We start from the raw sequence: 12,816 nt of genomic DNA, 5'->3' as shown, positions 1-12,816 counted from the left end.
GCTAAGGTGTGGTGAATCACAGAAGAAGGGTCAGCAAGTGTGCTGAAGGAAACAATGGTATAGCAAACAGTTAAGGTAAATCCTGCTGAAGAACATCCTGGCATCAGTGTGAAATTTTTTTTCTGATTGAACAAAGCAAACAGAACTAGACCATCTTGCAAGCCCTTTGAGTGTGGATTATGAAGGGCACAGTTTACAGGTAAATAAAATTTTGTTATAGTTTTGGTGAAATATGCAGTTTTCAGTGGCATGGTAAAACTACCTCCAATTTGGGGGAGTTAGGTATTGGATCCTTTTTCTCTTACAATAAATGGCTTACACTTGTTACAGACTACAGTCAAACTGAACTGCTGTCCACATGTTGTCTGAATTCCTGGGGCTGTTAAAACATAGTTTGTTGCAAAGTGGGCTAGTTTGCAGCTTTATCTTTTTAATGGTTTTATCTTTGTCTGAAGATAGAAATATCTGAACGGCTTGAGGAGAACTGCTTCTGGAAGCTGGTGAGGCCACTTATTTTCCTCTCATAATTGATTGGGGTATTTGATTTTTTCTTCAATGAAAGATAGGCACACCCTTCAGGAATGCCAGGCAGATGCTTTGCCATTCTTCAGTACAATAACTTCAGTCATTTAGCAATGAGGAGGGAATCTTATGAGACTCTGTTTGGGCTGGTCAAAGGGTTTCCTGTTCGTTCCTGGGAGAATACTAGCAGAATAAGCCGACACAAGCAATATGTGTGCATGTGGTTTCTTTGGTATAGCTGGCACCTTTATTTGTTGACATTTAATAGTTTTCAGGTCCTTGGGCAAGTCTTTCCTTGTAATTTTTAAGAAATTATTGAAGATTAAATATGGCAATGTGCTGTTTTTAATTGTAATTGGGAGGCAGAGAGAGTACTAGCTTGATTGTATCTACTGACAAGGCATTTAAAGATTTAATTGCAGTTGTAAATTATTACTTTGTATTTAGTTTGCTCATTTTTAGTTTATTAAATGCACAGTTGTATGTATGCATGAAATACCATTTAAGCCAAAGATACCTTTTGAACATTTATCTACAAAGAGATTTCCTTTCCCATGCTTGTGTAACATGGACTTACCCTGTTAAGGCAAATAAACAAGGAAAGCTGGGTATTTCCTTGTGCTCTACCTGTTGACAAATAATTCAGATTTTCTGAGCTTATAGGTGAAATTGTGATTCAGGATGGAGGGCTCTTCACCTAGAATGTCTTTATGATATCTGTGTCTGAACATGGGTTGCTGAAGCTCTGCAGTTGCTCTCAATTTCAGCAGCGTTACATTAAGAGGAAGATGCTTTCTCAAATGGATGAGACTCAGAGCTTTATAGATCAAAGTCAACAGCTTGATTTCTCTCATAAAGTAGTACAGAAGTGATGTTGTCAGCCAAGAACTGGCAACAACATGTTTTTTCTAAAGCTAATTCCTCAAGCAGACAAGTAGCTGCATGTCACACCACCTGAAGCTTTTGTGTGGCATCTCCCAGTGAGGTCTGTGTAAGATGTGCTGTAGCAATGAGTTACTCAGGTTGCAAGGGTATGGAAACTAGTGAGATTCATCCTTATAAAAAGTGGTAAGGGGCACTATAAAAAGGCAAAGTACATTTCTGTTGCTACCATAGTGTCCAGTAACAGAAAGGAAATCTGTATAGCCTTGTTAAACAAATGCTTTATGGAACCCACCAGGTTCAATCTGAAGAGGAAATGCCCTACAGCAACTTCCACAGTCCCACTGGCAGTGCTCTAGTAACATCATTCCCTTATGTTTAGCAGGGTCTCAAAGGTACTGTGTTATATTACTCAGATAGGTAACTTGAGGATATGTCTTCTGCACATTTGATGGAACTGCCTCCTGTACCATTGAGCTGTCTCCGGTGGGAGACTAACATGGCCATTGGATGTTTACAGGTGATGTAGCATTAGGGTGGGTGCCCTAGGCAAAAGCTCTGCTGAGGTAAAAGGTTGGGTTTGCATTGTATAACCAAAAAAAAAAAACAAAAAAACCAACCCAACCCCAAAAGAGGAGGGGGAGTTAGAAAAATGGAAGATACTTCTTCCAGTTTCTTTTCTTCTAGATTTTCTGAGACATCCATCACCTTCTGTGGATATCACAGAGCACAATAGCATGGACTCAAAGACAGAACTTATCAGCTATGATCTCCAGGTTCATAGGTGTGGCTAGCAAACTGCTGTTAAAACAAGATACTTGAGCAGGGGACCAAAATGTGCAGAACTGGATCTTCTACAGCTTCATCAACAAAATTAATTCAATCAGTGGTCTCAAAACTATACTGCCATAGGGTTTTGCAGTGATATTCTTCACCATAGTGTCTGAACTTTTCCATTACAAGGGACTGGAACTTTTGAGAAGAAATGGGTGACAGTATTTTGAAACGCACTGAATCCAGTTTGACTAAACTGCACTCATTGGTTGATCACCAGGCTATAATAGGGTAACCTGCTTGGGAAACACAGAGTTTCTATTGAAAAACCTGTGTTTTGAGGTGCAAATATATTGTTCTCCAAGTGCAGTGGTTAGCTGGAATAACACATTTTTATTAAGCCCTGAAACTTCTTTCTGAAATACCTCACACAGTATCATATGTAGCTGTACCGAGGACATGCACAGCATTAAGATGATTTCTGGCTTTGTTGGTTATTTCTTTGAAGATGCTTTGTATTTAAGATACCAAGGAAAATAGGAATTTTTTTTATTTGGAACTTGGAATTATAATTGCAGTTATTTTGTAAAAAAAGATACTGTGCAAGTTTAGACATAAAATATATTTTATCATTTAAGCAGCCTAATAGTTTATGTGAGTTGTTTAATATGTATGTCAAATTTCTGTTATGTTTAGATATTTCATCTGTAGATGTTAGTGTTGCCATTTCACTATGGCATCAGAAAGATTCTTTTAATGCTGGAAGTGGTTAGCTATATGACAAAACACTCTCTTAAAATGTAACTGAAGACCTAAGGTGTAAATTTGCTGATATTTGGGCGAATATGTGAACAGAAGTCTGAGAGGAGGTTAATTAATTACTGGTTATAAACATGTTAGTAAAATTGCAGGAGGGAAAACGTGGTATAGTGAATCCTGATTTCAAGAAAGTCCATATTCATATCTGTAACAAGTTCTGTTCCAACTTCAGACCTAAGGATTAACTGAAAGTGTGTGTAGTGCACACAACCAGATATTAACAGTCTGACAATCTGAGTTAAATTATGTTACATCTATGACAGTGAATACAACTCATCTGTGGCTTTGGGCACAAGAATGGATTAATCTGTGGCAATTCAAGATGGTGTGAAAAGCTGGAAAATGTAACATGGAGCTGAAAATCAAATTAGCCTCCAGTCCAACAATAGGAAAAAGTATACCTGCATAAACTGGAGCTAAATTTGCCAGACCTTCATTGTGTTTGCTTCTTTCCCTCTCCCATTTTCAAATGCACAGCTTGTTTATCTAACACAGCTGCCTCCATGCAATATGCTTGAGGTTTATGCCTCAGGCATCATGTCTCTGTGAATCTGTGACACAGACATATTGATGCCCTAGTTGATGGTAACAGTTGATTTTTCACCTGTAATGCATTTGTCTGTAAGAAGCTCTTCAGGGAAAACTAGAACTAGAACCTAGAACTTGCTTTAAATAAGGACAAAATGAATTTGTATTAAATGATGTGCTATAAATATTTGCAGTTGTAATTCAGGTAGATACTGTCCAAATAGATACGTAGTTTCCATGCTAAAATATCTTTTGACATAACTGCAAAAGTTTAACTTTTAAAAGGAGAACAGGTCACAGAAGCTACTTCTAGCAGCCGGTTTTCAGTAAGATTATGAATTGACAACCTGAGAGGACTATTTCTGACCAGAGGGTTTCCCTCTTTTGCACTGAAAGCTTAAAGCAGGATGGAGGACTTGAGACATCCGAGAGAGACAGCATTCTCGATCTTGTACTGCTATCAGCTACCATGGTCCAGAATCTAGAACTTTATTTCAAAAGCTTTTAGTTTTCTGTTTGCAAAGATAACCATAGAAGTGTGAATTGAGTATAACCCAATGCACCAATGTCAGCATCAGTCTGAAGACAGGCCTCAGCTATAGCTCTGAGACAATCATGTGATCTGTTTATTTAGGACTACTTTATGCTTTTAAGCTGCAAACTATGATAACTTAAATACCGGTTTTGTTAACTGCTTCACTGTTGTTCACTGCATGCCAGAAAGACAAGTATGGATGTTTCAGGAAGGTTTCTTATGAGTGACATTCATGTAACAGAATTTGGGAGAATAAAAGACTGCTTTTCATAAAGTCTTTTCAAATTTAGGACACCTTGGAAAAACACTGAAGTTTTAAGAAAATTCCATTTTCATTTCCCATGAAAAGCTGTGTCAAAGGGAGGACCTTAGTTCACACTGAAAGACAGCTAGGATTGTTGAAGAAGAATTATATATGTAAAAGTCCTGGTAGATATGTGCTTACCTAAGCTAAGGTTAGTTAAAAACTTAAACACAGGAAACTTTCAGTATGGGGGAAGAAGTTAGGTTTTTAGACATGATACACCAAGCTCTGTCTTGTATGTACTTATGCCTTCTTGAGTTATCTTGTTTGCCGAGCAATAACACCTGAACAGTTATTGCAATATACAGTATTTGATATTACTGCAAAATTTTAAAACAAATGTTAAGTTACAAATGTGAAAATAGAGGTAAAGTACCTGAAGAAGGAAAAGAATAGATGTTAGAGATTACAAAAATAAAAGCAGAATAAATCATAAAGTGCTGTCAGAAGATACGTGGGGAAATGTGACAATATGCAATAAAATTATTAAGAGGCAGGTGACCAGGTTATAATTGCATTTGAAATCTAATGTGCAGTCAGAATCTGAAATGGAACCATAAGTATTAAACTTACTGAAGTAACGAGTTTTCCCTTTTCTTACTTCGGAGGTTTTGTTTTTCTGTCTAGAGGTTGCAGACCTCAGTTTCATTGTATTGTGTCGGCACTCAGTTTTACATGTAGGACAGATACAGAACAATGCCTAGCATTTAAGAAGACATTAAAAAAAAGAAAAGAAATAGAAATGTAGACACTTGGGCGGGGGGGTGTCACAAACCACATCCACTAAAATCGCTAGCAAATTCCCCACAGATTTCAACAAGGACAGGATTTCACCCTCAGTTTGGATGAATGGGGGTGATGTACTGCACTGCTATTATGTACCGCACAGGGAAAAACATGGTTTACACGAGAGTGGGGTGTAAATATATTCTTAGTCGTATGACTCGGCAAGGAAAAGATTTGCTCATTTGGACCATATGCACAAGAACTAAGCTGGAGTCCATGTGAGCCATTGTGTTCCTGTTGACTGGCATCACTAAGGGACAGTAGAAAGTGATACATTGCTGTGAATGGTCCTGTTATCCAGCTGAGTCCTTCTGATTCATTTGAGTCTGGCTTTGGAGACAAGAGCTGCTTTTGGAAGCTGATGACACTGGCGGTTTTAATCCATAAACTCCCTGGAATCTTCTTTCTTAGTTTTTAATAAAAGTTGGTCATTTTGGTAAGGGATTCTCAGTTGTTTTTGTGATGTGTTAGCACACCACATGAGCTAAGGCTCCTCAGGTAGCCCAGCGGTCACAGGTCAGTGACTCCACCTAGGAGCTACCAGATGCAGCTGAGAGGTGGTACACCCCCCAGCAGGCTGTGTGGATGGCTGGGCTGCTGGAGCAGGAGAGGGGGCTTGCTTCTGCAGCGGACTCCCCAGAAACATACTGAAAACCCAGTCCAAAAGAGCAAGCAGGTCTTACTGACAAGAATTTCGGTGTTTTAGAGAAAAGTTTATCATAAGGCCCACCTATATTTCTGACAGTTGTCCCCAAAAATGCTTCAAACTGTGTCACGGCCCCCCTGCCTATGACAGAGCCTGTTTTATTACAACATTGAGACATCTCGAGTTGAGCTCTGTACAGCTCTCAGTCAGCGAGTGAGGATACTGGCCTCGAAGTTTTGGAGTATCTTGGGTAATTTGTATGGGGAATTTATTTTAGGTAACTCATAGAGATTTTCTGAATTTATGTATGTTAAAACTTTCATTTTGTCCTAAGGCAGGTAGAGTCAGACTTCTGGTCACCACAACACCTGATTTTAGAGGATGGCAAGCCTTTAAAATAGAGTCCACAAAATAAAATTCCTTAAACCACTGCTGAGACAGATCTCAGAGAAAGTGGACTTATTGACACATACTTAATATATGACTGCTGTAATATAAAGATGTAATCTGAATTCTTGAGGAAAGACCTCTGTAATTACCTAGTAAGTTCACCACTTATGACCCATTGGTCATGTAAGCATAAAAGCAGATGCTCAGTAAAGTTCTAAGCCATATTATTCTCTAGAAATTATCTTGTATATATTCTGCCGCATCTCATTTTTATTTCAAGTACACATAATAAGGGAGATCTACCTAACTTCTAAGTTTCATCTAGTGAATAACACTTAATGTGGAATGCTAGTTATTTGGCGAAATTGTGTTATTTGTGAAAGTATTGTCATTCCTTTGAATCCATGCTGCTTTTTTATTTTGAAGCTACTTTTGAGAGCTGAGACTTATTCCTGTTACTAAACCCCTAGTAGTAGCTTCTCAGCTTATGCAGCTAGGAACATGAATGAAAAAGTGGTAAATACCACCCAATTTCTATATTTGCAAGATCTTGGGATTCCATGGCTCTTCTGTCCCCACCCCTGCTCCAACCCCCCCCCCCCCCCCCCCCCCCCCGACATACAGTTATGTTTAGGGGGTGACTTTTTTTCATTTAGAGGATAGTTTGTTGGCCACTTCTTATTAGTGTACATTTTTACTGTTAGTTTGCATTGTAAGGCTTGTGATTTTAGAGAGGGAAATAGCCTGCTAACTGCTCAATATTCCTATCAATACAAGATTGGTCTCCATTTGCACTTATATTTTCTAGTGTTTTCTTCTGGCTTAGTTTTAGATGTCCTAAAGAACAAGACTCTCCCCTGGGGGCATTTGCAAAGTCTAGTAGATGGTACTGCCAGGAAGTTTCTCCTGCTATTAATTTTAAATTTCCTCCTTCTCGATTTCATTCCATTACCCTGAGTTTATACTTCCTGTACTTTACAAATAATTCCTTCCTCTTCTGTGTGTTTATACTCGACGCATACTTGCAGTAATTGTCTCAGACCAGTTATTATTTCATTACCAATAGTCCTGCTTACCTCTTTTAACCTTTCCTTGTATCAGTTGAATCAGGTCCTTTATCAGTCCATTTCTTTACTCTGAGTTATCTCAAATTTGACAAGATCCTTCTGATACTTTTTTACTTTGTACGGCTGTATTTTAGAATACATATGATTCACAGAACACATAATCAGTTTAAGACAAAAGTTATCAACCACTGTTGAAAAAACTATTTACTAGTTGCTAATTTTTACTGCAAGTTATTTACTGTTGGAGTATTTACAGTCATGCAGAATATCTAAGGCATGTTTAACCACTGGATAAACATACGTTTACCAGTGAACATTGCCAAATTCAGATATGTCTATGTGCAGAAAGTAGCATATTACCTTGATGACCTGTACCATAAGGTCATACACAGACTGCCTTTTGTATCTATGAAAGAAGTGTCTTTGTTTATTGTGCTCTTGAGTTGCAAAGTTCCCATTATTAAACACTTCTGTGTTTTTGGTAGGCGGCTTTTGGCCAGATGTTATAACATATGCATTATAGTGCGTCGTATCCTAACCCTCTCCCCCACTCCCAAACGTGAATTATTAGTTAGCCTTCCAGTATGCGTAATCTCTGTGGACAACTGTGGTCAAGTCTTGATTATGCTCCAAGCCAGAGTGGTATGGCATGTGAAAACAGAGGTTTTGCATCATTCATTTGCTCTTAATACTTCGTACGTTAGGGCCTACGCCTGGTCAGTTTAATCCTGCTATCGTGGGATTTACTGTGGTTCACAGCCACTGTGTAAACAGCAAATATATTTTGAAACAGTCTGATGCATGCTGCATCCAGAAAGAAAGCAAGCTTACCAGAAAGTACTGCTACTTAAGCATGTACTACCTAGATGAGGAGGGAACTGCCTGCTGAACATACCACATAGAAATTCACATCTTTGTTAGAACAGCTCATTCCAGCACCACATACTATGGTGATGGGCATTCTGGAAAACCCTAAGATAGGTGGGTAGGTTCCTTAAATGCAATGTGTATGTTTCACAAGGCATTCTTCTGGTTTTGTTTTGTAGCCTAACAGCAGTGGTCAAGTAGTAGGGAAAGTGCCTGGCCATTTTACTCCAGTTTTGGCACCCTCTCCCCATCACAGTGCCGTGCGACCTGTGACCCTGACCATGACAGATACTAAACCCATCACTACATCCACTGAAGGTGAGGCATCTTCACCTACAGCAACCAGTAAGTATTTCTTTAGGAAACAAAAAATGTCCATCGAAGATAAGATTTCAAATTAAGGCCAGAAAAAGGCGCCTTTTCCTACTATTTGACCAAGTGGATGCTCATCATTTTACATGGAGAGCAAAAGTGATCTGACTGCAAAGCTTTTCCTCCCCAAATTTCAACCAATTGCATCATGTTACATGAACCAAAGTTTGTGACATGACAACCAAAATGAAAGGGAAAAGCCTGCATATTTGACCACTATTCAAGAAAAAGAGAACGTGGTTGTTCATCTAAGGTGGACATTGTTAAGACATTGAGAAGCACACCCAGACAGCAAGGTTTTACAATGACCCACAAATGGAATTCCAAACAGAGATTGGATAATCTGCTCCTCAATGAGCTTTCCTACAGAAATCAAGCCTTGTTACAATGCATACTGGATCCGAGTTATGACAATTGCATGTTGATATAGGTTGTGTCATTTTAGCAAAAACAACTGATGTGGCAAAAGAAAATTTTAATTTCTTGTCATTGCTGTGATGGATGGTAGATCCACTGTTCTTTTTTTTTAAAAAAAAAAAACAAAACCCAAACCCTAATGTTAACATTTTAAGCTCTTTATTAGTAAATGGGACCACATTATTTATCCTATTATCTTCAATGGAATTGTGATTTTGGAAATAAAGCAAAGGTGTTACGATGTATAGAGTAATCTCTCCAAATACTCATCTTATGCTCAGTGATGCAGAATGTTGCTTTTTAACCACTTTCTGCAATTCTGTTGTCTTTGAACTTTGATTTGGACTTGAGATGGCCAGTGTTACCAGTATTTGTCAGAGTGGTTAAGATTTTTAGGAGACACTTCCAAACATACACTTTGGAAGAAAACTTAACAGTCTTTAAAATACTAGTCTCTTTAGGGTCTGTTACATTAAAATTACTTGCTTTAGGCCTGTTTAGTATTTGAACTGTGAATCCAGTCCCTAACTTTTGGTCTGTCATTAACAGAGACCATAAACTGTACATTTCTTAGGTGTTACACTACTTTAAGTCTTTTCATTAGAATGTGAAGCAGAGATGAGACTCAAATGCATAGGAGGGGCCAAGATGTAAAGGAAAACTGGTTATGCCTTTGCTATAAAAGGATAGTAATAACTTCTGTACAAACTGTTGTTTAAGTATAAACAAATAATTATATGGATAGATTTAGGGACATATTTTAGCTGTTCTTTTAGTATAGCAGAAGTTTTGTTAGAAGGTGGTAGAGTATATCTGTATCCTCTACCACCCTGGTGGTTTGTGGTACAGTTCTTGCACCTTTTAAGAAGAGTTAGTTTTAGCAGCAAACAAGAAGCTGTTGCTCTAGAATTTTGCTCCAGAAAGGAAAACCGAGAAAACTGAGTTCATGTATAGTTTTAAGTATTCATGGTTTCATTCTGCTTTCTGTTTGACATGATCATGCCTGGCCTAAATAGCTGTCCCAGACAAGGTCAGGGTTGCTAATACAAATGGCAAAAAATGCAAATACAATGTCAGGACTGTGCTGGGATGTTTTCTGGTAATCTGACCATATTATTCATCATTACAGGAAAGTAGACTTAATCTGTTCATTGTCCTACTACTAAGGGAAAAATTTGGACTATATTTTCAGATGTAGTCAGCACCCAGTTTCTTGCACAATTCATGGGAACCTGGGTACCTGATTCCCCATGAACCTTAGAACATCTCGGCTTAGATATTTGAAATAAGGCCTCCTCATGCTTCCACAGCAGTGTTCAAGTAACTCATTGCCTAAAGACCCAATGGCTGTCTCTACAGCATGTAAATAATAATTAAAAAAACCCCATGTACAAATTTTATTTGAATGTGCCAGTTCTGCTTACAAGATAGTGTATAAATGCTACATGTTCAGTCTGTTATGGTTTTCAGAGCAGTGCAGTAGTCTATCTGCTTGGTAAAGACTTTTGAAACTGGATTGGTAACTGTAAGAGGAAAAAAGTGAAAGAACATAGATTGTTGATGAAGAAAATAGGAAAAAATGAGCGACCATGTCCTGCTGATATATAAATTATATATGAATACATATAAACTGTATTATCAGTCATAATAGACCTGCGACAGAGTGCTAATGTTAACTTAATGGGAACATCAAGACTAAATATATTTTAAGGCATAGTTTTACTTTTGTTTGCAATAACTGATTGATTGGTTCAAAGTATGTATAGATATATATATAAAACATATGCGTAGCCAACAAGTTATCATTATTATTCAGTCGGATGAGAATAAACCAGCAAATGATTAGCACTGCTTTTCATTCTAAAGTGCGATAGAAGAATTGTTTTGAATGAAAAAGAACAGCAGGCTTTGATAATATTTGGGGAACCCTGTGGCCTCCACCATAATTTCCTTCTAATAACTGATTAATTTTTATGACAGTTTTTCAGTAAAGCCTGTTTACCATAGAAAGCCTTTTTTTAAAAAAAAAAAAAAAAATCTATTTCACTTGCTTGTATTTGCTGTATGACTTTAATACTAACAGGCTAATTCAGTAAGTACTCCCATCTAGATCCTCACTGGCATCCTTGTGTATGTCTGTTCAATTTTAGTAGTTTTGCTTTGTCTGCCAGCAAGTTTCCAGGTTGTGATGCTGCAAGTTGTAGTGCGGACATCTCCACACTGGGAAGTGGAGTAAGACCACCTACCTCATTTCATAAGTGCCACCAAAAGCCATGAGAGGGTAATGGTTTTAAGGATTAGTGACAGACCAGACAGAAACATGACCTACAGGTGAAGGATCCGTAGCCTGTAACTAATCCCAGCATCACGTACCATTCCCTTTCTCCTCAGAAATGGATTTCTTTAATCTTCTGTAGCAGACAACGAGAGACTTCCTTAAATTGTCCCCATGCAAAAATGTTGTTTCCTGATGCACAGGGGAGTTGTATATTTAATATTATATTGCACAGTAAGAGTTAGCTCCCTTCTCATGAAAATACTAATCGGATTACAACTTGTTTCCAAAGGCCTGTAAAGATTCATTTCATGCCACATAAGTAAACCAAACTTTTGAATCTAATTTTTATTGTTCTTTTACAGTTTTTTTCATGGGTCTTCACAGCAGTAAGATAATAAGTGTGCACTAATATTTTCTCTCAACATCGTAATCTCAGTAATTTCACTGGTGCTAGATTGGTGTAATGGAAATGAGAATCAGGCTCGTGATTCCTTCAAATACATACCTTATTTAGAAAAATAAAAATATTTTAAATGGAGGAACTTTTATTTAACAAGAGACATCATTATGGTTTATACATGCAACTTCCATTGAAGTTTATAGGAATTTACACATCTTTCCAAATTTGGTCCAATTTTTCTTTTGCATTCTATTAAAGTTTAAATAAAGGAAAAACACAGACACATCCTATATATTGCAAAATCCTAACTCTGGATCTCTTGTATTTGTACTGTACCTGCACAGGGTAATAGCTATGATAGGTTGGTATTTTTATCAATCTGTTTTGTTCTTCCTTAATCAGCCTACACAGCCTCAGGCACATCCCAAGCCAATCGATATGTGGGACTAAGCCCAAGAGACCCATCCTTCCTACACCAGCAACAGGTGGGCAAGTTTCACATAGGTGTAATGGTATAGAGAAGCTTGTGCAATATTACCTTCCTACGTGCTGCCACTGTTATCTTGGATTAGACTGAGATCCTAAGGGTTTCAGTATTTGTCATCTGAAGATGAAGTTTATTCAAAACAAAACTGAATCATTTAAGAAACATCAGTTTAGCATATGCTTTATTTCTTAGATTTGTGCCATCTTAAGGAACTTCTAATCATATTTCTTTCAATTATTTTATTTTTCAAGAGCTCATACATGTAATCTTTAATATGATTTTAGGAAGGAGAATAAGGTGTATAAGGAACAAATGCTTATTTCAAAATCTGTTTAAAAAATAATCAAAATTGCAAAAGCAAAGAGTCCAACTTATTATTTTCAAGCTATTTTGTTTTTTTTGCCCCAGACGTGTAAGCCTACATTTCTTCATTTTAGTTCTAGAAGATGAGTTATAAAACCAAATTCTCAATGCAACACATCATCATTTCTAGTTTAATAGGTTTAAATTGGTCTGCTGATTTCAAATGTGATGAAACCATGTTTTTGTTCTAGTTTCTTATATCATTTATGTTTCAAGTAGCATTTTAAATTTCACATCTCATTAATGCTGTAAATTTAATGCAAATGAAGTGTTTATCCAAACTGTGAAAATATACAGCTGAGATTAATGATGGCTTACAAACAAATTAGCCGCAGTCAGTAGCAAGGCCATGCATATACAGAGATGCTACGTTGCTAGT

The 12,816-nt window shown here is 37.4% G+C and overlaps 1 protein-coding gene across 7 annotated transcripts in view; it reads left to right on the top strand.

Moving 5' to 3' along the window:
- NFIB (nuclear factor I B) overlaps window positions 1-12,816 on the top strand; it is a 270,788-nt gene that overhangs the window by 238,740 nt on the left and 19,232 nt on the right. For 2 of the 7 annotated variants that reach the window (XM_075727245.1, XM_075727247.1), the window contains exons 9-10: window positions 8,300-8,438; window positions 11,990-12,072. The exons of 3 other annotated variants lie outside the window; for them this stretch is intronic. In XM_075727245.1, coding sequence (XP_075583360.1) covers window positions 8,300-8,438; window positions 11,990-12,072 — 222 coding nt within the window. Of the gene's footprint in view, window positions 1-8,299; window positions 8,466-11,989; window positions 12,073-12,816 lie in introns of all 7 variants that reach the window. 2 more of the 7 variants (XM_075727243.1, XM_075727246.1) reach the window with 1 other exon arrangement.

Source organism: Pelecanus crispus, chromosome Z (assembly GCF_030463565.1).
Source record: "Pelecanus crispus isolate bPelCri1 chromosome Z, bPelCri1.pri, whole genome shotgun sequence".
In the NCBI taxonomy this organism is placed as follows: Eukaryota; Metazoa; Chordata; class Aves; order Pelecaniformes; family Pelecanidae; genus Pelecanus; species Pelecanus crispus.
This window is presented reverse-complemented; position numbering and strand designations above follow the sequence as displayed.